The sequence below is a fragment of the Melospiza georgiana genome, chromosome 31 (genome assembly GCF_028018845.1).
Source record: "Melospiza georgiana isolate bMelGeo1 chromosome 31, bMelGeo1.pri, whole genome shotgun sequence".
Classification (NCBI taxonomy): Eukaryota; Metazoa; Chordata; class Aves; order Passeriformes; family Passerellidae; genus Melospiza; species Melospiza georgiana.
In genome coordinates this window covers 3,384,518-3,410,512 of record NC_080460.1, presented here as the reverse complement: position 1 = coordinate 3,410,512, position 25,995 = coordinate 3,384,518, and the positions used below count along the sequence as shown (strand labels likewise).

Sequence of the window (25,995 nt, the reverse complement as noted above, 5' to 3'; positions counted from 1 at the left end):
GGGGATACTGGGATGGACTGGGAACACTGGGAGCACTTGGATGGACTGGGAATACTGGGAATACTACAAGCACTGGGGATACTGGGATGAACTGGGAATACTGGGGATACTGGGATGAACTGGGAACACTGGGAGCACTGGGGATACTGGGATGGACTGGGAATACTACAAGCACTGGGGATACTGGGATGGACTGGGATGGACTGGGAGCACTGGGGATACTGGGATGGACTGGGAATACTGGGAATACTACAAGCACTGGGGATACTGGGATGGACTGGGAACACTGGGAGCACTTGGATGGACTGGGAATACTGGGAATACTACAAGCACTGGGGATACTGGGATGGACTGGGAGCACTGGGGATACTGGGATGGACTGGGAATACTGGGAATACTACAAGCACTGGGGATACTGGGAGTACCGGGGGTCCTGGGAACTCCTGAACTGGGCTCCTCATGGGCGCTTACTGGGAGCAACTGGGAGCCTTTTGGGGGGTCTCCCAGCTCCCTTGCCCCTTACCCTCCACTCCTGGGGTCTCCCAGGTGTCCCCCCTCCCATTCTGGGAGTCTCTCAGGGGTCCCCCATCCACTTTCGGGGTCTCACAGGTGTCCCCCCCTCCCATTTTGGGGTGCCCCCCATCCCGGTGCCCACGCACACACACGCTCAGCCCGCTGCGGGTGGCACGGCTTTATTCTGGGGGTGCCCCCGGGTGCCCCCCGCACTCGGAGCCCCCCGTCCCGTTTCGGGGGGCTCAGGGGAAGGCGACGGAGCCCAGGGGGGGCTCGGGGGGGGTCCCGCGGCCGGGGGGCTGCCGGGGCCCCCCGTGGTGCCCGTACTGGAACTTGAGGCGCAGCTCGCCCAGGCGGGAGCGGGGCAGGATGTCGGGGATCCACTCGATGGTGAAGGGCGTGGGCTCCTTCTGCGTGGGGGACGTGTGGCCTGGGGGGGCACGGCGTGGGGGGCTGCCTCGGGGGGCCCTGCTGGCCCTCCATGGACCCCCAAACCCCATAGAACCCTCCCTGCTGCCCCTCCATGGAACCCCCCCAACCTCACAGAACCCTCCCTGCTGGCCCTCCATGGACCCCCAAACCCATGGAGACCCCCCAAACCCATGGAGACCCCCCTTCTGCCCCTCCATGGACCCCCAAACCCCATAGAACCCTCCCTACTGCCCCTCCATGGACCCCCAAACTCATGGAGACCCCCCAACTCCATGGAGAGCCCCCTGCTGGCCCTCTATGGACCCACAGAACCCTCCCTTCTGCCCCTCCATGGACCCCCAAACCCATGGAACCCCCCCAACCCCATGGAGACCCCCCTTCTGCCCCTCCATGGACCCCCCCAACCTCACAGAACCCTCCCTACTGCACCTCCATGGACCCCCAAACTCATGGAGACCCTCTAACCCCATGGAGACCCCCCTGCTGCCCCTCCATGGACCCCCAAACCCCATAGAACCCTCCCTGCTGCCCCTCCATGGACCCCCAAACCCATGGAGATCCCCTAACCCCATGGAGACCCCCTTCTGCCCCTCCATGGACCCACAGAACCCTCCCTGCTCCCCCTCCATGGACCCCCAAACCCCATATAACCCCCCCAACCATATGGAGACCCCCCTTCTGCCCCTCCATGGACCCCCAAACTCATGGAGACCCCCCAACCCCACAGAACCCTCCCTACTGCCCCTCCATGGACCCCCAAACCCATGGAGACCCCCCAATTCCATGGAGACCCCCCTTCTGCCCCTCCATGGACCCCCCCAAACCCATGGAACGCCCCTTTCTTCCCTTCCCTGCTTCCCTGAAAACCCCAACCTCATTAATTAACTCCCCTTCTCCCCTTCCCTGAACCCCCAAACCCACGGAACCCCCCCTCTGCCCTTCCTTGAATCCCCCCAACTCCATGGAACCCCCTTTTCCCTTGCCTTGAAGCCCCCCAACCCCACGGAACCCCCCTTTTCCCTTGCCTTGAAGCCCCCCAACCCTATGGAGAGTTGGGACCTCCTGGGGCTGTTTAGGGGTCCCACCCTGCCCTCCCCAGGTGGATTTTGGGGTCCCACCCTGCCCTTTCTGGGTGCTGTTTTGGGATCATGCTCTGCCCTTCCTGGGGGCTGTTTTGGGGTCCCACCCTGCCCTCCCCAGGTGGATTTTGGGGCCCCATCCCGCCCTTCCTGGGGCTATTTTGGGGTCCCATCCTGCCCTTCCTGGGGCTGTTTTGGGGTCCCACTCTGCCCTTCCCAAGGCTATTTTGGGGTCCTACTCTGGCTTTCCCAGGGCTGTTTTGGGGTCCCACCCTGCCCTTCCTGGGGCGGTTCTGGGGTCCCACTCTGCCCTTCCTGGCCGAGTTTTGGGGTCATGCTGTGCCTCTCTCAGCTGGGTTTTGGGGTCCCACCCTGCCCCTTCCTGGGGCTGTTTTGGGGTCCCACTCTGGCTTTCCCAGCTGGGTTTTGGGGTCCATTCCTGCCCTCCCCAGACCTATTTTGGGGTGCCACCCTGCCCTTCCTGGGCGCTGTTTTGGGGTCCCACCCTGCCCTTTCTGAGCACTGATTTGGGATCATGCTCTGCCCTTCCTGGGGGTTGTTTTGGGGTCCCACTCTGCCCTTCCCAAAGCTTTTTTGGGGTCCCACTCTGGCTTTCCCAGCTGGCTTTTGGGGTCTATTCCTGCCCTCCCCAGACCTATTTTGGGGTGCCACCCTGCCCTTCCTGGGTGCTGTTTTGGCATCATGCTCTGCCCTACCCGGGGGCTATTTTGGGGTCCATTCCTGCCCTCCCCGGGCCTGTTTTGGGGTCCCATTCTACATCTCCCAGGCGGGTTTTGGGGTCTCATCCTGCACTTTCTGGGCGCTGTTTTGGGATCATACTCCGCCCTTCCTGGGGCTGTTTTGGGATCCCACCCTGCCCTTCCTGGGGCTGTTTTGGGGTCCCACCCTGCCCCTTCCTGGGGCTGTTTTGGGGTCATGCTGTGCCTCTCCCAGCTGGGTTTTGGGGTCCCACCCTGCCCTTCCTGGGGCTGTTTTGGGGTCCCACTCTGGCTTTCCCAGCTGGCTTTTGGGGTCCATTCCTGCCCTCCCCAGACCTATTTTGGGGTCCCACCCTGCCCTTCCTGGGCGCTGTTTTGGCATCATGCTCTGCCCTACCCGGGGGCTATTTTGGGGTCCATTCCTGCCCTCCCCGGGCCTGTTTTGGGGTCCCATTCTACACCTCCCAGGCGGGTTTTGGGGTCTCATCCTGCACTTTCTGGGCGCTGTTTTGGGATCACACTCCGCCCTTCCTGGGGCTGTTTTGGGGTCCCACCCTGCCCCTTCCCGGCGCTGTTTTGGGGTCCCACTCTGGCTTTCCCAGAGCTGTTTTGGGGTCCCACCCTACCCTCCCCAGACCTATTTTGGGGTCCCACCCTGCCCCTTCCCGGGGCTATTTTGGGGTCCCACCCTACCCTTCCTGGGGCTGTTTTGGGATCCCACCCTGCCCCTTCCTGGGGCTGTTTTGGGGTCCCACTCTGCCCCTTCCTGGGGCTGTTTTGGGATCACACTCCGCCCTTCCTGGGGCTGTTTTGGGGTCCCACCCTGCCCCTTCCCGGCGCTATTTTGGGGTCCCCCCGTGCCCCCCCGAGCCTCACCGACTTTGAGGAAGGTCTGCAGCTCCAGGGGCCGCAGCGGGGGCTGCCTGTCGTGCGGGCCCAGCCCCTCGGGCACGCTCTCCACCTCCACGCGGGGGCTGCGGAAGGGCTCGTAGGAGCCGTCGCGGTTCTGCACGAAGCTCCGGGTGATCTCCAGCGGCACCTGCGGGCCGGGCAGCGCTCAGGGCCGGCCCCGAGGGGCTGGGGGGAGCCCGGGGGGGTGTCCCGGCCTTACCTCGGGCGTGTCGAAGATCTGCTTGACCTGCAGGACGTTGGTGATGTGCCAGGTGTACTTGGAGAAGGTGCCCAGGGGCAGCGCGTCCCTGCGCACGAAGGCTGCGGGGAGGGGTCGGGGCGGGCTCGGGGGCTGCGGCCCCTCTGAGCCTCCCTCCTCTTGCTTTTATCAGCCCTCTTTGGTTTTCCTCTCCTTCCCCCCTTTTTTCCTTCTTTTCCCTCCCTTTTTTGCTTCTTTTCCCCCATTTTTGCCTCTTTTCTCCCTTTATTTTTGCCCTCATTCCTCCCTTTATTTTCTCCCCTTCCTCCCACTTTTTAATTCCCTTTCTCCCTCCTCCCCCCTCTTTTTTATTCCTCTTTTCCCCCATTTATTTTTTCATCCCTCCCTCTCCCCATTTTTCTCCATTTTCCCCCCCTTTATTTTTTCTCTCCTTTATTTTTCCATGCCCCTTTCCCCCTTTATTTTCCCCCCTTTATTTTTCCCCTTTACTTTCACCCCCCTTTATTTTTCCCCTTTATTTTTCCATCCCCATTTCCCCCCTTTATTTCCCCCCACATTTCCCCCCCTTTTTTGTCCCTTTTATTTTTCCACCTCCTTTCCCCCCCCTCTTTATTTTCCCTCCTTTTTTACCCTCTTTATTTTTCCTCCTTTATTTTTCCCTTTTTTTCCCTTTTCCCCCATTACTTCCCCCCCTTAATTTTTCCCCCTTTTATTTTTCCCCTTTATTTTTCCACGCCCATTTCCCCCCTTTATTTCCCCCCACTTTTCCCCCCTTTTTTTCCCTTTTATTTTTCCACCTCCTTTCCCCCCTCCTCTTTATTTTCCCTCCTTTTTTTCCCCTTTATTTTTCCTCCTTTATTTTTCCCTTTTTTTTCCATCCCCCTTTTCCCCCCATTACTTTTCCCCCCTTAATTTTTCCCCTTTATTTTTCCATTCCCATTTCCCCCCTTTATTTCCCCCCACTTTTCCCCTCTTTTTCCCTTTTATTTTTCCACCCCCTTTTCCCCCCTCCTCTTTATTTTCCCTACATTTTTTCCCCTTTATTTTCCCCCTTTATTTTTCCTCCTTTATTTTTCCCTTTTTTTCCATCCCCCCTTTTCCCCCATTACTTTTCCCCCCCTTAATTTTTCCCCCTTTTATTTTTCCCCTTTATTTTTCCACGCCCATTTCCCCCCTTTATTTCCCCCACTTTTCCCCCCTTTTTTCCCTTTTATTTTTCCACCTCCTTTTCCCCCCCTCCTCTTTATTTTCCCTCCTTTTTTCCCCTTTATTTTCCCCCTTTATTTTTCCTCCTTTATTTTTCCATCTCCCTTTTTCCCCCATTACTTTCCCCCCCTTAATTTTTCCCCCTTTTATTTTTCCCCTTTATTTTTCCATTCCCATTTCCCCCCTTTATTTCCCCACACATTTCCCCCCTTTTTTCCCCTTTATTTCCCCCCCCTTTTCCCCTTTATTTTTCCACTCCTCTTTCCCCCACTTTATTTCCCCCCCCTTTATTTTTCTCCCCTCCCCTTTATTTTCCCTCCTTTTTTCCCCCCTTTATTTCCCCCTTTTTTCCCCTTTATTTTCCCCCTTTATTTTCCCCCTTTTTTCCCCTTTATTTCCCCTTTATTTCCCCCTTTTTTTTCCCTTTATTTTTCCCCCTTTATTTTCCCCTTTATTTCCCCCCTTCCCTCCCCTTTTCCATCTCCCCCCTCCCCAGCACCCAAGAAAAACCCCGGAATCCTCTCTGTGCCCCTGCTCCTTGCCCCACACTCAGCTCCCAGCAGGATTTATTGTGTTTTCTCCCCCTTTTTTTGGGTGTTTTTCCCCTTTTTCCTCACCCGTGGTGGAGTTGGGCAGCCTCTTCTTGCCGCTGCCGCTGGAGATTCGCTGCTGCAGAGCCTCGAAGAAGGACTGGGGGATGTGGAAAACCAGCGGCTCTGGGTGGCCTGGGAGGGCACAGCGGGATCAGGGAGGGGCTGGGGGGCCCAAAGTGTCACCCCAAAATGTCCCTGTGGCTGATGGGGTCAGCAGTGCTGGAATTCCCAGGGAAATGTTTGGGATTTGGAGGCCGCACCCGCCCTGTCGCTGTTTTGGGGTCACCGGGAGGAGGGCATGGTGACAATGGCATGGATGGTGAGGGTACAAAATGGGACCAAAAGTGTTCCCAAATGATCCCCAAAAATGGACACAGAGTTCCCAAAATGTATTCCCAGAAAGGGACCAAAAGTATTCCCAGAAAGGGACCAAAAGTATTCCCGAAAAGGGACCAAAAGTGTTCCCAAAATGTCCCCCAAAGAGCAGAGGGGCTTGAGAATTGTGGAATTGTGGAATGGCTTGGGTTTCATCCCATCCCCAGCCCCTCCCCAGCTCTTCTGGAATGTTCCCTTCAGGCCCTGGAATGTGCTGGAAGCTCTCTCAGGATCTTTTCCCTTCCCTGGGTGAACATTCCCAGCTCTCCCTGCAATCTCCCATCTCCAGGGGAGCATTCCCAGCTGTCCCAGCCGGGCTCCAGGGACCCCACAGAACCTCCAGGGGACAATCCCAGTCCCTCAGGAGCTCGCTCACCCTCAAACTGGTAGTGCATGGTCTGGTGGATGCGCTCTGTGACACTGCCCAGCCACTCCTGGAAGGACAGGGACACCTGGGACTCATCCAGCGCCTGGGGACAGCCTGAGGGGACACCGAGGGGACACTGGGACATCACTGTGTCCCCAACACCACCCCAGGGCTCTGTGACACTGCCCACTGGGACATCACTGTGTCCCCAAACATCACCCCAGGGCTCTGTGACACTGCCCAGCCACTCCTGGACCCCAAAGCTCCTCTGGTGCCACCATGGTCCCACACTTTGCACTGTCCCTGGTGGCTCCAGCCTGGCCTTGGGCACTGCCAGGGATCCAGGGGCAGCCACAGCTGCTCTGGGAATTCCATCCCAGCCCCTCCTCATCCTCAATCCAGGAATTCCTTCCCCAAATCCCCATCAACCCTTGCCCACCCTGAGCTGGCAGTGCCCACCCTGAGCTGGCAGTGCCCACCCCGAGCTGGCAGTGCCCCAGGGCTCACCGTGTCTCTTCAATGAGGAGGATGATGAGGATGGGGAAGGTGAGGAGGAGACCACGGGCAGCTTCCTCAGGCTGCTCCTCCTGGGGTTGGGATGAGCTGGCTCTGGAGCCAGGAGGGGCCCGGACACCTGCGGGCCTGAGGGAGGGATTGTCACCAAGTGCCACCCAATGTCACCCACTGTCACCCACTGTCACCTCCCTCCTCTGGGCTTCCACCCCCACACCACAACCAGGGACCCCCACGAGTTCCTAATGCCCGGAGCAGCTGCAGAGGTCCCACAGCTGGATGTGACCCCACGGAGCAGCTCCAGAGGTCCCACAGCTGGATGTGACCCCACGGAGCTCATCCAGAGGTTCCCCAGCTGGATGTGACCCCACAGAGCAGCCCCCAGCCCTCCCCAGGACACTCACCTGTGCCCAGGTCCTTCCTCCTCCTCCTGGCCCTGGCAGCGGCTGCCCCTCGTGCCCGCGCTGTGGGGCCGGGGCCCCGGAGCAGCTGCGGGATCAGCGTCCCCTTGAGACCTGGGGACACGGGGACTGTCCCTAAAACGTCCCAAAGGAACCCCAAATGTTCCTGCCCTGGGAGGGGGTTCAGGGCTCTCAGCCCTGCAAAAAGACCCCAAACCCACTGGGATCTGCCCCCCAGCCCCATGGATCCCTGTGCTCACAGCAGGACGGGGCAGCACAAACCCAACGCCCAGGGGGACCACGGAATGGGCACTGGCAGAGCCCACGAGGGTTTTTAGGGTGCCCCCCAAGCCCTGCCCGCTCCCACCGCTGCCCAGGGGATTTGGGACCATGGAATGGCCCAGGGTGGGAGTTTTTAGGGTGCCCACCAAGCCCTGCCCGCTCCCATTTCTGCCCAGGGGATTTGGCACCATGGAATGGCTGCTGGCAGAGCCCAGGGGGGATTTTAGTGAGCCCCCCACCCCTACTTGCTGCCCAGGGGATTTGGCACCAGTGGGGGTTTTAGGGTGCCCCCCAACCCTTGCCCAGGGGATTTGGGACCATAGAATGGTCCATGGGGGTTTTTAGGGTGCCCCCCAAGCCTTGCCCACTCCCCAGGGGATTTGGGACCATGGAATGGCCCAGGAGGTTTTTTAGGGTGTCCCTCACCCCCTGCCCAAGGGATTTGGGACCAGGAGGTTTTTAGGGTTCCCCCACCCCCTGCCCAGGGCATTTGGGACCATGGAATGACCCAGGAGCTTTTTAGGGTGTCCCCCAGCCCCTGCCCAGGGGATTTGGGACCAGGAGGTTTTTTAGGGTGTCCCCCAGCCCCTGCCCAGGGCATTTGGGACCATGGAATGACCCAGGAGGTTTTTTAGGGTTCCCCCAGCCCCTGCCCAGGGCATTTGGGACCAGGAGGTTTTTTAGGGTTCCCCCACCCCCTGCCCAGGGCATTTGGGACCATGGAATGACCCAGGAGGTTTTTAGGGTGTCCCCCACCCCCTGCCCAGGGAAATTGGGACCGTGGAATGACCCAGGAGGTTTTTTAGGGTGTCCCCCACCCCCTGCCCAGGGCATTTGGGACCAGGAGGTTTTTTAGGGTGTCCCCCACCCCCTGCCCAGGGCATTTGGGACCAGGAGGTTTTTTAGGGTGTCCCCCACCCCCTGCCCAGGGCATTTGGGACCATGGAATGACCCAGGAGGTTTTTAGGGTGTCCCTCACCCCCTGCCCAAGGGATTTGGGACCAGGAGGTTTTTTAGGGTGTCCCCCACCCCCTGCCCAGGGGATTCGGGACCACGGAATGGCCCAGGAGGTTTTTTAGGGTTCCCCCAGCCCCTGCCCAGGAGATTTGGGACCATGGAATGGTCCATGGGGGTTTTTAGGGTGCCCCCACCCCCTGCCCAGGGAAATTGGGACCATGGAATGACCCAGGGGGTTTTTAGGGTGTCCCCCACCCTCTGCCCAGGGGATTTGGGACCAGGAGGTTTTTTAGGGTGTCCCCCACCCTCTGCCCAGGGCATTTGGGACCAGGAGGTTTTTTAGGGTGTCCCCCAGCCCCTGCCCAGGGCATTTGGGACCATGGAATGACCCAGGAGGTTTTTAGGGTGTCCCCCAGCCCCTGCCCAGGAGATTTGGGACCAGGAGGTTTTTTAGGGTGTCCCCCACCCCTGCCCAGGGCATTTGGGACCATGGAATGACCCAGGGGGTTTTTAGGGTGTCCCCCACCCCCTGCCCAGGGCATTTGGGACCACGGACTGGCCCAGGAGGTTTTTTAGGGTGTCCCCCAGCCCCTGCCCAGGGCATTTGGGACCATGGAATGACCCAGGAGGTTTTTAGGGTGTCCCCCACCCCCTGCCCAGGGCATTTGGGACCATGGAATGACCCAGGAGGTTTTTAGGGTTCCCCCAGCCCCTGCCCAGGGCATTTGGGACCAGGAGGTTTTTTAGGGTGTCCCCCAGCCCCTGCCCAGGGGATTTGGGACCATGGAATGACCCAGGAGGTTTTTTAGGGTGTCCCCCACCCCTGCCCAGGGCATTCGGGACCGTGGCATTCCCAGCCCGCTCCCACCGCTGCCGTCGGCCGTGAGGAACTCGGAGAACTCCTGGGCCAGGCTCTCGTCGCTGGCGAAGGCGCAGATGCAGGCCAGGAAATGGATGCAGCGCGCAGGGGGCGACTCCTCCTCCTCCTCCTCCTCCTCCTCCTCCTCTTCCTCCCCCTCCTCCTCCTCGCCCTCCCGCCGCTCCCCCTTGGCACGGCCGTGGCCGGGCACGCGGCAGGCGCAGGAGAAGCGGCGCTGCCCGAAGCTGGCGTGCAGGTAGCCCAGGCTGTGCCTGGGGCTGGGCTGGCACTTGACCACCAGCACGCTCTTGGTCACCCTCTGCACCAGCGGCCCCGAGGGCTCGGCGGCCAGCTCCCACAGGCTGCGCTTGGCCTCGGCGGGCGCCTGCACCGCGCCCAGCACCGAGCTCTTGAGCGGCAGCGCCGTGGCCTCGGCCCGGCAGCCCAGCGCCAGCTTCAGGTGCTGGCACTGCCCCTCGGCCCGGCCGGCGCAGGCGGGCGCGTGGCAGCGCCCCGAGCTCAGCTGGGTGATCAGGGTGCCCTCGGGGGTCTGGATGGCCGTCTCGGACACCCCCAGCTCCACGAAGCAGCGGCGCTGGCGCTGGCGCACCGAGTACAGCTGGCCCTGGGTGCCGCCCAGCAGGCGCACGGCGTCGGCGGTGCCCGGGGCGCGGCGGGCACCCGCCCGGAACACGGCCCCGCACGTCTTGTTCTTGCAGCTGAGCCCCCGCGTGCCGTTGTAGGTGCCGCAGCGAGGGCACTTGCGGATGCCGCGCAGCGTGGCCTTGCCCAGGTCGGACAGGAAGGACGGGGCCTTGGGCCTGCCCGGGCACGGGTCCATGGCGCTGAGGAGACGTGGGAGAGGGGTCACAGGGGGAGCCTGGGCACAGCGACCACCCTGACGGGCCCTGTGGCACCCTGAGAGTCCCTGTGCCGTGCCAATGGCCACCCTGAGAGTCCCTGTGCCACCCCAGTGAGCACCCTGAGTCCCTGTGCCACCCTGACAGGCCCTGTGGCACCCTGAGAGTCCCTGTGCCGTGCCAATGGCCACCCTGACAGGCCCTGTGCCACCCCAGTGAGCACCCTGAGATCCCCTGTGCCACCCCAGTGACCACCTTGAGAGTCCCTGTGCCACCCTGACAGGCCCTGTGGCACCCTGAGATCCCCTGTGCCATGCCAATGGCCATCCTGAGAGTCCCTGTGCCACTCCAGTGACCACCCTGAGTCCCTGTGCCACCCTGACAGGCCCTGTGGCACCCCAGTGACCACCCTGAGATCCCCTGTGCTACGCCAATGGCCATCCTGAGAGTCCCTGTGCCACCCCAATGGTCACCCTGACAGGCCCTATGCCACCCTGAGAGTCCCTGTGCCACCCTGACAGTGCCTGTGCCACCCCAGTGAACACCCTGATAGTCCCTGTGCCACCCCAGCAGACCCTGTGCCATGCCAATGGTCACTCTGAGAGCCCCTGTACCACCCCAGTGACCACCCTGAGAGTCCCTGTGCCACCCCAGCAGACCCTGTGCCACCCCAGTGACCACCCTGAGAGTCCCTGTGCCACCCCAGCAGACCCTGTGCCACCCCAGTGACCACCCTGAGAGCCCCTGTACCACCCCAATGGTCACCCTGAGAGCCCCTGTGCCACCCCAGTGACCACCCTGAGAGTCCCTGTGCCACCCCAGCAGACCCTGTGCCACCCCAGTGACCACCCTGAGAATCCCTGTGCCACCCCAGCAGACCCTGTGCCACCCCAGTGACCACCCTGAGAATCCCTGTGCCACCCCAGCAGACCCTGTGCCACCCCAATCGCCACCCTGAGAGTCCCTGTGCCAACCATTGAACACTCTGAGAGTCCCTGTGCCACCCTGACAGTGTCTGTGCCACTCTATCTAGTGCCTGTGCCACCCCAATGGTCACCCTGGCACTCCCCGCGCCACCTCCCCTCGCACCCGGGGGTCTCTCCCCTCACGGCCAGGCCCGGGGGTCTCTCCCCTCACCCCCAGCCCCCGGTTCCTATCACAGCCAGCCCCGGGGGTCCCGTCCCCCCTCACCGGCGTTTTCCGGCGTTTCCCAGCATCCCTGGCGGCCCGTGACGTCAGCCCCGCCGCCGGGCCCGCCCCGGTACCTGGGCCCCGTTACCGCCGCCGGCAGCACCGTCAGAGCGGCTCCACTTCCGCCATCGGCGCGCTCCTATTGGCCCGCTGGCGTCACGTGGTGCACCGCGGGGGCTGCTGGGAGTTGTAGTCCGAGGGGAGCTAAACCCCTCACGATGCTTGGACTACAACTCCCAGCAGACCCCGCGGCGAGAATTCTCTTTTTCCCTCCCCAATTCCTCAATTTCCCTTTTCCCCCCAAAAAATTTCGCCTTTTCTCCCCCAAATTCCGCCCATTTCCCCCCTCAAATCCCAGCAGCTCCACCCGCCCCCTCTCAACCCCACCGCACCACCACCTGACAAAACACAGCACACACCAGCTCACTTTTTTCATTTTTCTTTTTTTTTTTTTCTAAAAAAAAGAGTTTTTCATATTTTTTTCCCTTTTTTGTGAGTTTTTTGTGTTTTTTTTTTAAAGGCTGGGCGAGAGGTAGGATAAAAAAGGGCGTTTTTTGGCCTCTGATAGATGAGGTTTGGGAGCTCTTCTCACCTTCACTCCCTTGTGAAACACACCTGGGCTACGGAGGGAATTTTACACAATGGATTAAAAACTTTATATTCCAAGAGATATCTCATATCCACAACAAAAAGAAGGACCAAAAAAAAGAGGAAGATTTGAGGCATAAATCACATCAAAAGGCTCCTTTGTGTCCTACCTTTAAATAAGGAAAACGTACAAAAGTGGCCGAAGGTTGTGCAAAAATTCTTCAATTTGCTCGGAATATTTTACAGAATCAGTACAGGAAAATGTAGAAATCAGTAAAAAATTAAAAAAAAAAACAACCAAGCCCCGGAGGGATCTGTTTTAGCAACAGGAATTTTGCTGTCCCAGGGTGGGAATCTTGGCTCATGTGGGGATATTTGGGCACTTTTGAGTCCCTTTTTTATTTTTATTTTTGTATTTTGTTTTTTTTCCCCAGCATAAGGCAAAAACCCAACCCTGAAAAACACACTGAGATCCACAAGAAAAGGATGTAAACGAAGATTTCTCTGGTAAAAAAGCCTCCTCCAAGAGGCTCCTTTCAAACAGAGCTGTGGGGCTGAAGGCACCTCCAGATCCCCACACTTTTGGCTTCTTTTGGGGTGGTTTTTTCCCAGCTCTTTCTGAGGGAAAAAAAATCCCAAAATAAAAAAAAAAACCAAAAACAAACCCCCCAAGAATGACTTTGTGCAATTCCTGCCCCGATTCTCAGCTGAGGCAGCCGAGTCCCTGCAGTTTGTGTTTGTAAAAAAACACATTTCAAAATAAAAACAAACCCAAAAAAAGAGCGAAGGCGGCGGCGGTGAGGGCGATCCAGCATCCGGGGTGGCTCTGGGGTGAAAAGGGGGGGGTTTGGGTCAATCTCAGCGCTGGGGGGGCTCAGGGGGGGTCAGGGGGTCTCGAAGCCCACGCGGAACCCGGGCTGGGGGGGCACCACGGCGCCGTTCTGGCCCTGCACGCCGAAGCCAGGGGGCATCCAGGGGGGCGACGACTGGCTCTGCCTGGGGAGGGGAAATAAAACATTAGAGACTGCTAAAATATCCTTTGGGAATGGTAAAATATCCTTTAGGGATTGTTAAATTAAATAAAAATCATTTAGGGATTGTTAAATTCAATAAAAACCCTTTAGGGATTGCTAAAATATCATTTAGGGATTGCTAAAATATCCTTTAGGGATTGCTAAAATATCCTTTAGGGACTGCTAAAATATCCTTTAGGGATTGCTAAAATATCCTTTAGGGATTGCTAAATTAAATAAAAACCCTTTAGGGATTGCTAAGATATCATTTAAGGACTGCTAAAACAGCTGCACGCTGAACCCGGGGGGCATCCAGGGGTGTGATGACTGGCTCTGCCTGGGGAGGGGAATAAACCATTAGAGACTGCTAAAATATCCTTTGGGAATGGTAAAATATCATTTAGGGATTGTTAAATTAAATAAACATCCTTTAGAGATTGTTAAACTAAATAAAAATCATTTAGGGATTGCTAAAACAACTTCACGCTGAACCCGGGGGGCATCCAGGGGATGGACAACTGGCTCTGCCTGGGGAGGGGAATAAACCATTAGAGACTGGTAAAATATTCTTTAGGGATTGCTAAAATATCCTTTAGGGATTGCTAAATTAAATAAATATCACTTAGGGATTGTTAAATTAAATAAAAACCCTTTAGGGATTGCTAAGATATCATTGAGGGATTGCTAAATTAAATAAAAACCATTTAGGGATTGCTAAGATATCATTGAGGGATTGCTAAATTAAATAAAAACCATTTAGGGATTGCTAAGATATCATTGAGGGATTGCTAAATTAAATAAAAATCATTTAGGGATTGTTAAATTCAATAAAGACCCTTTAGGGATTGCTAGAAAGGTGCACGCTGAACCCGGGGGGCATCCAGGGGGGTGATGACTGGCTCTGCCTGAAGAGGGGGGAAAAACGTCCTTTAGGGATTGTTACATTAAATAAAAATAGTTTAGAGATTGTTAAATTAAATAAAAATCATTTAGGGATTGTTAAATTAAATAAAAACCCTTTAGGGATTACTAAAAAGAGCTTGAAGACTGCGGGGAAATGGGTTTGGGGGTGAAAAAAATCCTTTAGGGATTCCCCCCCTCACTGGGATGTCCCCCCCTGCTGTGGGATCAGTTTGGGATCAGAGGTGCCAGGACTCACCCAAAGCCCTGCTGGCTCCAGGCCTGGCCGTACACGCCGTAGGTGGGCACCTGCCATCCGTTGGGCACGTACTGGCCCAGCTGGGCACCGCCGTACCACTGCCCCCACTGCCCGTAGGCCGGCGGGTAGCTCAGCTGGCCCTGCGACACACGGGCACCGTCAGCGACGGGCACACACCGGGCAGCCAGCAGCCAGCCATGGATCCATGGATACATCCATCCCATCCATCCATCATCCATCCATCCATCCATCATCCATCATCCATCCATCATCCATCCATCCATCCATCCATCCATCCATCCATCCATCCATCCATCATCCATCCATCCATCATCCATCCATCCATCCATCCATCCATCCATCCATCCATCCATCATCCATCCATCCATCATCCATCATCCATCCATCCATCATCCATCCATCCATCCATCCATCCATCATCCATCCATCCATCCATCCATCCATCCATCCATCCATCCATCCATCATCCATCCATCCATCCATCCATCCATCCATCCATCATCCATCATCCATCCATCCATCATCCATCATCCATCCATCCATCATCCATCCATCATCCATCCATCATCCATCCATCCATCATCCATCCATCCATCCATCCATCCATCCATCCATCCATCCATCCATCCATCATCCATCCATCCATCCATCCATCCATCCATCCATCCATCCATCCATCCATCATCCATCATCCATCCATCCATCATCCATCCATCCATCCATCCATCCATCCATCCATCCATCCATCATCCATCCATCCCTTCCCAGCCAATCAGCAGAGGTTAATTAGCACCTCCCTCCCTCCATTCCCAGCCAATCAGCGGAGGTTAATTAGCACCTCCCTCCCTTCCCAGCCAATCAGCAGAGGTTAATTAGCACCTCCCTCCATTCCCAGCCAATCAGCAGAGGTTAATTAGCCCCTCCCTCCCTTCCCAGCCAATTAGCAGAGGTTAATTAGCACCTGCTGCACAGGGCTGGCCATGTCGGGGCTCTCCTTGCCCCAGTAGCATTTGACCACGTGGCCCTCGATGGTGGTGCCGTTGACGGAGACGATGGCGTGGGCGGCGCTCTCATGGGAACTGAACCTGGGGATGGGGGATTGATTGGTTGGTTGATTGATTGATTGATTGATTGGTTGACTGATCGATCAATTGATTGATTGGGGTATTGACTGATTGGGGTATTGATTGGGATACTGATTGGGATATTGAAGGGATATTTATTGGGATACTGATTGGGATATTGAAGGGATATTTACTGGGATACTGATTGGGAATATTGATTGGGGTATTGATTGGGATATAGATTAGGAATATTTATAGGGATATTTATTGGAAATATTTACTGGGAATATTGGGATATTTATTTGGAATATTTATTGGGAATATTTATTGGAAATATTCACTGGTAATATTTATTGGCAATATTAATTGGGATATTTATTGGGAATATTTACTGGGATATTTATTGGAAATATTTATTGGAAATATTTTCTTGGGATATTTATTGGGAATATTTACTGAGATATTTATTGGGATATTTATGGGAAATATTTATCGGGAATATTTACTGCAAATATTTTCTTGAGATATTTATTTTAAATATTTATTGGTATATTCACTGGAAATATTTATTGGGATATTTATTAGAAATATTTATTGGAAATATTTACTGGGATATTTACTGGGAAAATTTATTAGGAAAATTTATTAGGATATTTATTGGGAATATTTACTGGTGATATTTATTGGGAATATTTATAGGGATATTTATTAGGAATATTTATAGGGATATTTATTGGGAATATTTACTGGGATATTTATTGGGAATATTTATAGGGAATATTTATAGGGATATTTACTGAGATATTTATTGGGACTCCAATCCCACTCCCCCCTGGGCCCCCCCATTTCCCCCACCTGACGAAGGAGTAGCCTTTGTCGGGGAACACGCGGATCTCCATGATCTGCCCGAAGGGGGAGAAGGTCTGGCGCATCAGCTGCTCTGGAGCAGGAAGGACGGACGGAGGGACAGACAGACAGACAGACAGACAGGCAGCAGGTGAGGCACAGCTGGCACAGTGGGCGGGGCCGGCGCGGTGGGCGGGGCCACACGTACCTGAGAGGCCCGAGGTGACGCCCCCGCAGTACACGGTGCAGTTGCTGGGGCTGGACTGAGTGACCACCTCGTCATAGCACAACTGCTTGGTGTTCGCTGCAAAAGATGGGCTTGGGGTCTTCAGAGACATTGGGGTTGGGGTTTGCAAAGGGCAGGGATGGGAACTGGGGGGCAATTCCAGTCCTGACTGAACAGGATTGTTGGGAATGACCTGCAAATCTCTACAGGGACAGCTCGGAGCCATTCCGGGGCCTGAAGGGGCCCCAGGAGAGCTTGGGGACAAGGGGTGGAGGGACAGGACACAGGGAATGGTTCAAACTGGGAAAAGGGAGATTTAAATGGGATTTTGGGATGGAATTCCCAGAGCAGCAGTGGCTGCCCTGGATCCCTGCTGGTGTCCAAGGCCAGGCTGGGCAGGGCTTGGAGCACCCTGGGACAGTGGAAGGTGTCCCTGCCATGGGGTGGGATGGGCTCTGAGGTCCTTCCCACCCCAGAACCTCAGGGATCCCCCATGCCAGGAGCTGCCAGGGCACAGGGTGGGCACCCACCCTCATAGGTGCTCTTGGGAGCTGGAGGTTTCCTGGTGGCCCAGTTGGTCCTGATCTGCCGGCCCCCGAGCCACTGGCCCCCCATCTGCTGGATGGCGTTCTCAGCGTCCTGCGGGGGACAGAGGGACAGACAAACCCCACTGACCCCATTGCTGGCACCCCTGCTGTGGGACAGGGCCATGGGGGTGACCCCAGTGCCCTCCTGAGTGACCCTGCAGTGTCCCAAACCCCTTCCCATGGGACAGGGCCATGGGGGTGACCCCAGTGTCCTCCTGAGTGACCCTGCAGTGTCCCCAACCCTTCCTGTGGGACAGGGCCATGGGGTGACCCCAGTGCCCTCCTGAGTGACCATGGAGTGTCCCAAACCCCTCCTGTGGGACAGGGCCAGGGGAGTGACCCCAGTGCCCTCCTGAGTGACCCTGGAGTGTCCCAAACCCCTTCCCATGGGACAGGGCCAGGGGAGTGACCCCAGTGCCCTGCTGAGTTTTTACCCATTTTTGAGGAAGGAGCCAAAGATCTCTCACCCATGTGTTGAACAGGGAAATGAAGGGATTTTACCCATTTACTGAAGAGGGAAATAAGGGTTTTCACCATTTCTGAGGAAAGGAACAAAGATCTCTCACCCATTTGTTGAAGAAGGAGACGAAGCCGTAGCCCTTGGACTTGCCCGTGGCCATGTCCTTGACCACCCGTGCGTCCCTAAAGCACAAAGGGAACCTTTAAAATCTGATTTATTTGCCATCATATTCCACCTGCTCATTGCAAATGCTCCATAGAAATGATAGAAAATAAACATAAAAATGCAGGAATTGAAAGGCATGTGTTGCCTGTTAAGTGAATTCTTTAATTCTCAGGTCAATTGGTTACCCCATTTTTGGGCAGCTGTAAATTTTGATGGGAGAGCAAACCAGGTGTGAGCAGAGCTGTCCCTGCAGTGCCACACACTGACACAAAGCTGTCCCCACCCTGAGCTGCCCCACAAAAACACTCACGAGATTCTTCCGAAGGGAGCAAAGGCTGCTTTGATGTCCTCAGTGGTGATCTCAGGGCTCAGGTCCCCCACAAAGACGTGGAAATGGTCTTTGGGGGAAAACAGAAAGGAGGTTCAGTGGTTGAGGATGCCCTCTGAGCAGAGCAGAGGGAAAAAAACTCTTCTTAAAAAAACTCTTTATTAAAACTCAGCTGTCATTAAAAATTCATTATTAAAAATCAGGCACTGGTGGGGTTTAGCCACACCAGCCTGAAATTCCAATAATTTCCCCACAGAAACTGCTGGGAGTGATGGAACCTTCTGGATGCTCCTTGAGGGAGATGCTCAATGTGCCTCAGAACTCCAGAATGAGACATTTTGGGTTTTAATTCCCAACTGCCCACAGATTAGCACCAAATCCCTTCCTGACGCTACAGGGAAATGGAAGAGAATTTAAAGGAATTTTTCCACAAAAGTTCAATGGAAAACAAACAAAAAACCCCAAACTCAGCTTCAGGAACACCCTGGAGATCCACAATTTGATGTTTAAGAAATTACAATTACCTTGTGAACGCTGTGTGATGGCAAAGATCAGTTTTGCCCTGAAGTTTAATTAACACAAACACAATCAACAATTAGCATTCCAATGCAAACCATCCCCACAGAGCTCTGTGTGCTGTTTCTGTCTCACACCTGGCTCAGGTGACACTTACTGCTGGTGTCTTTCTTCTGGCTGCTGGGGGTGGTGGCCCAGTTCACTTTGACCTCCTGCAAATGGCAACCACACATCAGCTTTGGCAAATCCCAAAAAGCTCAGAAACCTCCAGCACTCAAATCTGACCCTACAGGGCAAGGCTGGGGGGCAAAGTCAGGTTTAAGATATTTTTCTAGGGAGAGAAAAATTCATTTTCTAATTAAGTTTGTTCTTAAATTAACAAGGCTAGACAACTGGGAGGGTTCACCTGGAGAAAGGAAAGCTCCAGGGAGAGCTTCCAGAACATTCCAGGGCCTGAAGGGGATCCAGGAGAGCTGGAGGGGGACTGGGGACAGGGGATGGAGGGACAGGACACAGGGAATGGCTTCAAATGTCCCAAGGGTGATTGTGAACAGGATGGGGACAGACTCTGATCAGTGTGCCCAGTGACAGGGCAGGGACTGAAAGATGGGAAGCTCCACCTGAGTATGAGGAAAAGAAGGAAAATATGAGGGAAAAGATGAAGGAAAACTTTCCTTGGAGGGCTGGAGCAAGGCTGTGGGAGCTCCTTCTCAGCACACATCAAAACCCTGCTGGGCTCTGCCCTTGCACTGCTCTGAACGAGCTCAGGCAGGAGATCATCTCCAGAGGGGCCTTGCAGCCCAGCCATGGCATTGTGTGATTGTGCTCCCAGCTGCACATCCCCAGCTGCACCTTCCTCCCAATGCTCTGAGCTCCTCCTCCCAACAACCCTGAACTTCCCCTCCCAACACCTGAACTCCTTCCAAAATCCTGAACTTCTCAACACCCTGAATTCCTTCTCCCAAAATCCTGAACTCCTCCAACACCCTAAACTCCTTCCAAAATCCCGAACTCCTCCAACACCCTGAACTCCTTCTCCCAATGCTCTGAACTCCTCCAACACCCTGAATTCCTTCTCCCAAAATCCTGAACTCCTCCAACACCCTGAACTTCTTCTCCCAATGCTCTGAACTCCTCCAACACCCTGAACTCCTTCTCCCAATGCTCTGAACTCCTCCAACACCCTGAATTCCTTCTCCCAAAATCCTGAACTCCTCCAACACCCTGAACTCCTTCTCCCAATGCTCTGAACTCCTCCAACACCCTGAATTCCTTCTCCCAAAATCCTGAACTCCTCCAACACCCTGAACTTCTTCTCCCAATGCTCTGAACTCCTCCAACACCCTGAACTCCTTCTCCCAATGCTCTGAACTCCTCCAACACCCTGAATTCCTTCTCCCAAAATCCTGAACTCCTCCAACACCCTGAACTCCTTCTCCCAATGCTCTGAACTCCTCCAACACCCTGAACTCCTCCCAATGCTCTGAACTCCCCCAATACCCAGAATTTCTCCTCCCAAGGCTCTGAACTCCTCCCAAAATCCTGAATTTCTTCCAACCCTCTGAACTGCTCCCAACACCCTGAACTCCTGTTCTGAGCCCTGTCCCACTGAGATCTCTGCCCCAAAGGCAGAATCCCCCATTTGCAGCAGGAGCCCTCCTCTCCCAGCAGGATCTGCCCCTGGGTGCCCCCAGCCCCTGGCACAGCCTCTCCCAGCAGGATTGCCCCTGGCACACACTCACCAGGAGCAGGGCAGCTTACCTTACCCATTATCTTCCTGCCGTTCATGGCAGCCAGCGCTGCGGCCGCGTGCCGGTGCTCGTAGAACTCCACGAAGCAGTAGGGATCATTGCCAGCTGTCTGAGACAGGACAGGGGCTGGCATTGGGGACCTGGGCTGGCATTGGGGACCTGGGCTGGGATTGGGGGCACTGAGCTGGGATTGGGGGCACTGAGCTGGGATTGGGGACACTGAGCTGGGATTGGGGGCACTGAGCTGGGATTGGGGGCACTGAGATGGGATTGGGGTCACTGAGCTGGGATTGGGGGCACTGAGATGGGATTGGGGTCACTGAGCTGGGACTGGGAACCTGGGCTGGGATTGGGGACTTGGGCTGGGATTGGGGGCACTGAGCTGGGATTGGGGGCACTGAGCTGGGATTGGGGCACTGAGATGGGATTGGGGGCACTGAGCTGGGATTGGGGGCACTGAGATGGGATTGGGGGCACTGAGCTGGGACTGGGGGCACTGGGTTGGGACTGGGGGCACTGAGCTGGGATTGGGAACCTGAGCTGGGATTGGGGTCACTGAGATGGGACTGGGGGCACTGAGATGGGATTGGGGACACTGAGATGGGATTGGGGACCTGGGCTGGGATTGGGGACCTGGGCTGGGATTGGGGGCACTGAGCTGGGACTGGGGGCACTGAGCTGGGACTGGGGACACTGAGATGAGATTGGGGGCACTGAGCTGGGACTGGGGACACTGAGCTGGGATTGGGGACACTGAGCTGGGACTGGGGTCACTGAGCTGGGATTGGGGGCACTGAGCTGGGATTGGGGACATTAACCTGAGATTAGGGACACTGACCCAGGACTGGAGAGACAAACCAGGCATCAGGGACTCAAAATCGGGATTAGGACATAAACCCAGGATTAGGGACTCAAACCCAGGATTAGGGACAAAACCCCAGGATTAGGGACAAAACCCCAGGATTAGGGACACAAAGCCAGGCTCTGGTTGCTCTGCTCAGCCTCTGACTGCTGAGACCTCAACAGCTCCACCTGGACACGTTTTCTGACCCTACAGGGACTAACAATGCTCTCAGAGCTTTCAATTCTGCTTTAGAAAGGGAAAATTATGGCAAAGACCTTTTCAAACCTCATTTGCAATCCCCTCCTGATTTAATGAGGGGATTCACTGTCCCTCTCCATGCCCGCCCATCCCTAAACTCCCCACCAGGCACATCCAGAAACGATGCCAAACCATGCCCAGGTTTATTCCAGGTGCTGTTCCCGTTTCCAGGGGAGTTCCCTGAGCACAGGCACAGCCTGGAGGCAGCACCCTGAGGGGAGCAGGGGGATCAGAGCATTGGGGCTCTTACATCCATGATCATCTTGCAGTTCTTGCAGGGCCCGATCTGGCTGAAGAGCTGCAGGATCAGAGCCTCGGTCACGTCCCTGGAGAGGTTCCCCACGTAGCTGAGGGACAAACACAGAGAGGGACAGGGATGGAGACACGTTGGAGCCTGGAGAGGGGCTTGGTGGGACACTGGGATGGAACTCCCAGAGGAGAATCCCTGGGGGGATGGAACTCCCAGAGGAGAATCCCTGGGAATGTCCAAGGCCAGGCTGGACAGGGCTCGGAGCACCCTGGGACAGTGGGAGGTGACCCTGCCCATGGCAGGGGTGGCACTGGGCAGGTTCATGTCCCTTCCCACCCAAACCAATCCAGGATTCCATGGCTCCTTGAAGTTGACCTTCCCAACTGATTTCCCAGCTCAGAGTCCAGTTCCCATATCCCTACTCCAGTTCCCATATCCCTACACTGATTCATTTCCCAGTACAGAAACTCCAGTTCCCATATCCCTACACTGAATTCCCAGTACAGAATTCCAATTCCCATATCCCTACACTGATTCATTTCCCAGTACAGAAACTCCAGTTCCCATATCCTTACACTGAATTCCCAGTACAGAAACTCCAGTTCCCATATCCCTACACTAATTCATTTCCCAGTACAGAAACTCCAGTTCCCACATCCCTACACTGAATTCCCAGTACAGAAACTCCAGTTCCCACATCCCTACACCGAATTCCCAGTACAGAAACTCCAGTTCCCATATCCCTACACTGATTCATTTCCCAGTACAGAAACTCCAATTCCCATATCCCTACACTGAATTCCCAGTACAGAATTCCAATTCCCATATCCCTACACTGAATTCCCAGTACAGAAACTCCAGTTCCCATATCCCTACACTGAATTCCCAGTACAGAAACTCCAGTTCCCATATCCCTACACTGAATTCCCAGTACACAAACTCCAGTTCCCATATCCCTACACTGAATTCCCAGTACAGAATTCCAATTCCCATATCCCTACACTGAATTCCCAGTACAGAAACTCCAGTTCCCATATCCCTACACTGAATTCCCAGTACAGGAACTCCAGTTCCCATATCCCTACACTGAATTCCCAGTATAGAATTCCAATTCCCATATTACTACTACAATTTCCCAGAACAGAAATTCCAGCTCTCATACTCTTACACCTATTGATCTCCCAGCACAGGAACTCCAGTTCCCATATTCCTATGATGATTTCCCAGTACAAATTCCAGCTCCCCTATCCCTACCCCCCCATCCCTGCCCCAGCAGCTCAGGCCGCTGTTTTTCCACATTTCCCACAACATTTGGATGGTTGTCCCCAAAGCCCTGAGGTTTTGGAAGCCCCAGATGTGCCTGGAACGTGCTGGAGTGCAGGGCTCAGCCTCTGCAGCACAACCACAGCTCAAACCCCCACTCCCACCAAGGCCCAGGGGTGGCTGTTTTGTTGTTTTGTTGGTGTTGTTGTGCCCAAACCGTGGGGTTTTTATAAAAAGCCCAGTGAGAAACCTCAGCCCTCGAGGTGCAGCCACAGTTCCTGCACAGGAATGTTCTGTGGGAAAAACCTCAGCCCAGGAATCGTGGCCAAATGGCAGCCCTGGAACCAGCCTGGTGCACCTGCAGTGCCCCCAGAGGGGCAGGAAACAGCCAGCAGCACGTCCAGGATCCGTCTGTGCTCCAGGCTTTGGTTACGGGGGAAGGAGACACAGTTCTGTCAGGAATGGCTCATCCAGCAGCTCTGTGCTAATTATTAAAGCAACTTTGAGGCAGGAGGCAGGATTGGGTTTTAAAAGCCCTTCATAGGCTTTGTTTCCTCAGAATGGTAAAACAAGGAGGGATCAGAGCACCTCATTAAGGCAATTAAATTAACAGCAGGGCACTCTCCCCCCAGCAAGTCCAGCTGAGAGGGGGCTCAGGGAGGCTGAACACCCACCCTGAGCTGCTCTTTCTGCTCCTTCCAACCCGACCTATGGCACCAGCTGGGGACAATTCCCTGTATGACCCCAGAGAGCCTCGGGGAGGGAGTGACAGAAATCCCAGCCTGGATTTGCTGAGCCCTGGGCTGCTTCAAGGCAGCACTCAGTGATCCTGCAGCTCTTTTGGGATGTTCTGTGTGTGCCAGCAGCTGCACATGCTCCAGGACAGGGATCTGCATTCCTTGGCACACATCCGAGCCTTGGGATGGGGAAAACACCTTCCCAAACAAACACACCAGCACTGTGTGTGCAGAGGCAGGAATAGCTCCCAAAATGTGGGGAAACAGCGGGACTGGAAAGCAGGGAGTGCTCAGGACAGCTGGGGTGAGGCACGTCGGGGTCCTGCTGTCCTGTGGGCACTCGGCAGTCCCAGGGCACAACAATCCCTCAGCTTGGAATGATTCCCTCCTTCCCTCCCTGCCACACTGCTGAACAAGGCTTCTGGGGGTGCGATGGCAACAGTGGGGCCTGATTCCCCTGAGCCAAACAAGGGAAAGCTGCTCCAGTAACACCTGCCTGGGAGAAGGAGGGGAACAGCCCAGGTGTGCACAGCAGTCAGGTTCTGCAGCACCTTTTGCTCAAATCCAACCTAAACCTCCCCTGGCGTGGCTTCTTAACTCCTAATTCACTCTGTGGGAAGCAACAGGTTCAGAGAGTGCTTTGAACACTGGGACAAGCCTTGGATTCATGGGCACTGCCTGGTTATTCCTAGGGAGCTGCTGAGCAGGCCAGGGGGCTCCAGCTGTGTGCCAAGGCCAAAATCCAGCCAGTCACTCACAAAACCCCTCATGGATCATACAGAGTGACAGGATCCTCACCAGGAATGGTTTAGGATGGAAGGGACTCAGATCATCCCAGTTCAATGCCCTGCCAGGGGCTGGGATAGACAAGGGAGGGGGGCACACACACCTTAGAGCCCCTTCCCTTCAGATGTGTGCAGATGTACCAGGGAGGGGACACCTTCCACACTGCCTTCCCTCCAGATGTGACCTGGCATGGACTGCGGAGAGTGGCACACACTTTCCAGACCCCCTTTCTATCCAGGAGAAGGAGGGACACACCTTCCTGGCTGCTTTTCCCTCCGGGTGTGACCTGGCATGGACTGGCAAGGGGCACACACCTTGCAGACCCCTTTTCTCTCCACATGTGAGTTGGGACGTACAGGGGAAGGGACACACAGCTTCCACACAGCCCTGGCCCTCCAGGTGTGAGCTGGAGGCCCAGGGGAACGCCCGGAGCGGAGGGCAGGCCGGCGGTGCCCAGCACTGGCACCGGGGAAAGGGCAGCAATACCGCGGGAGCCGGGCTCCGTCGCTGCCGGAGGGGGCCGGCTGCCCCTCAGCACTGCGGGCGGCCGAGGCTCCGCGGCGGAGCCCTGAGGGGCCCCGTCCGTGAGGAGACCCCGGGCCGCCCCTCCCCGCGGAGCCGGGAACAATAGGCGGTCTCGCCCCCTCCCCACTCACAGGGTCTTGGGCATTTCATCCTCCATGGCGCCGCCGCCGCCCGCCCCGGCTCTTCCCGCCCGCCGGGGCGGCCCCGTGAGCCCTGGGCAGCCCGGGCAGCCCGAGCGGCGCCGGCCCTGCCGGCGGACGGTCCCGCGGCGGCTCCTCGCAAGATGGCGGCGGGCGGGCGGGCTGAGGGGCCGGGGGGGGCCGGGGGCGGGAACGCGCGTGCGCGGGGAGAGCGCGGGAACGGCGCGGGGACGCGCGGCAGCTCCGCGCATGCGCGGCCGTGAGGGAATGGCGAGAAAAGTGGTGAAAAGTGATTTAAGATAAAGGCGTTAAAAGTAAAAGGGGTGAGAAATGAAGGGATTTAAAAGGCGTTAAAAATAAAAAGGGTGAGAAATGAAGGGATTTAAAATAAAGGGCTTAAAAATAGAAGCGTTGAAAGCGCTTAAAAGCGGGGTGATAAGGTGCTAGCGGACGCAGGGAACGGGGGCATCAGACCAGAGAAGTGGCAATAAAGGTGGGAAAATAAAGGTGTTGAAAGAAAGAAATTTAAAATTTAAAAAGTAAAAAGAAAATAATTAAAAGGAGTTAAAACCGCGTTGGAAAGGGGTATGCGCGTAAGGGACATGCGGGCACCAAGAATAAGGCCAGCAGGGCTGGGAAATAAAGGTATTAAAAGTAAAGGAGATAAAGGAGTTAAAATAGAAGTGTCTAAAAAGGAGGAGTTTAAAATTACAGGATTAAATATGAAAGAATTGAAAGTAAAGTCGTGGTGAAAAGGGACAGGTGGGCATCGGGAATGAGGCAATGAGGTGGGGAAATAAAGTTTATAAAATACAGGGACTAAAAGAAAGATTACTAAAATAAAGTAATTAAAATAAATTATAAACATTTAATAATTAGAGAAACTAAACATGAGGACTTAAAAATTAAAAAATCAAAGGAAAAGGGATTAAAAGCAGAGCGTGAAAAAGTTCATGTAGGGACCAGCAACAGAGGCCAGGGGCAGGAGAGAATAAAAATAAGCGAGTTAG

The 25,995-nt window shown here is 55.4% G+C and overlaps 2 protein-coding genes across 4 annotated transcripts; both read right to left on the bottom strand.

Moving 5' to 3' along the window:
• Positions 1-691: 691 nt before the first annotated feature.
• Positions 692-11,553, bottom strand: C31H2orf42 (chromosome 31 C2orf42 homolog). The gene is made up of 9 exons (XM_058042455.1): positions 11,459-11,553; positions 9,417-10,252; positions 7,313-7,423; positions 6,903-7,037; positions 6,405-6,509; positions 5,678-5,785; positions 3,855-3,955; positions 3,620-3,782; positions 692-943 (listed from the first exon to the last, which is right to left on the bottom strand). Exons 1-9 carry the CDS (start codon positions 11,482-11,484, stop codon positions 756-758), a joined length of 1,773 nt encoding a protein of 590 aa, XP_057898438.1. The 5' UTR covers positions 11,485-11,553; the 3' UTR covers positions 692-755.
• Positions 11,554-11,951: 398 nt separating this feature from the next.
• Positions 11,952-25,056, bottom strand: TIA1 (TIA1 cytotoxic granule associated RNA binding protein). 3 transcript variants are annotated; one of them, XM_058042375.1, is made up of 13 exons: positions 24,977-25,056; positions 21,535-21,631; positions 20,198-20,291; positions 18,589-18,643; positions 18,440-18,477; positions 17,898-17,985; positions 17,529-17,604; positions 16,906-17,014; positions 16,358-16,453; positions 16,159-16,243; positions 15,201-15,324; positions 14,219-14,358; positions 11,952-13,042 (listed from the first exon to the last, which is right to left on the bottom strand). In XM_058042375.1, exons 1-13 carry the CDS (start codon positions 25,000-25,002, stop codon positions 12,931-12,933), a joined length of 1,140 nt encoding a protein of 379 aa, XP_057898358.1. In that variant the 5' UTR covers positions 25,003-25,056; the 3' UTR covers positions 11,952-12,930. The 3 variants fall into 3 exon arrangements, with proteins under 3 accessions (XP_057898358.1, XP_057898359.1, XP_057898360.1); XM_058042376.1 differs by lacking the exon at positions 18,440-18,477 and having other exon boundaries at positions 20,193-20,291; XM_058042377.1 differs by lacking the exon at positions 24,977-25,056 and having other exon boundaries at positions 20,198-20,287; positions 21,535-21,618.
• Positions 25,057-25,995: the final 939 nt, after the last annotated feature.

Excerpts from the sequence above, each read along its gene's own strand:
- TIA1 (XM_058042375.1), bottom strand. The coding sequence starts at position 25,002 with ATGGAGGATGAAATGCCCAAGACCCT. Across the intron at positions 20,292-21,534 it reads ACTGCAAGATGATCATGGAT|ACAGCTGGCAATGATCCCTA; the intron begins GTAAGAGCCCCA and ends GTCCTGTCTCAG. Across the intron at positions 16,244-16,357 it reads CGTCACCTCGGGCCTCTCAG|AGCAGCTGATGCGCCAGACC; the intron begins GTACGTGTGGCC and ends TTCCTGCTCCAG.
- C31H2orf42 (XM_058042455.1), bottom strand. The coding sequence starts at position 11,484 with ATGCTGGGAAACGCCGGAAAACGCCG. Across the intron at positions 3,956-5,677 it reads GCTGCCCAACTCCACCACGG|CCTTCGTGCGCAGGGACGCG; the intron begins GTGAGGAAAAAG and ends CCCTCCCCGCAG. Across the intron at positions 3,783-3,854 it reads AGATCTTCGACACGCCCGAG|GTGCCGCTGGAGATCACCCG; the intron begins GTAAGGCCGGGA and ends CCCGGCCCGCAG.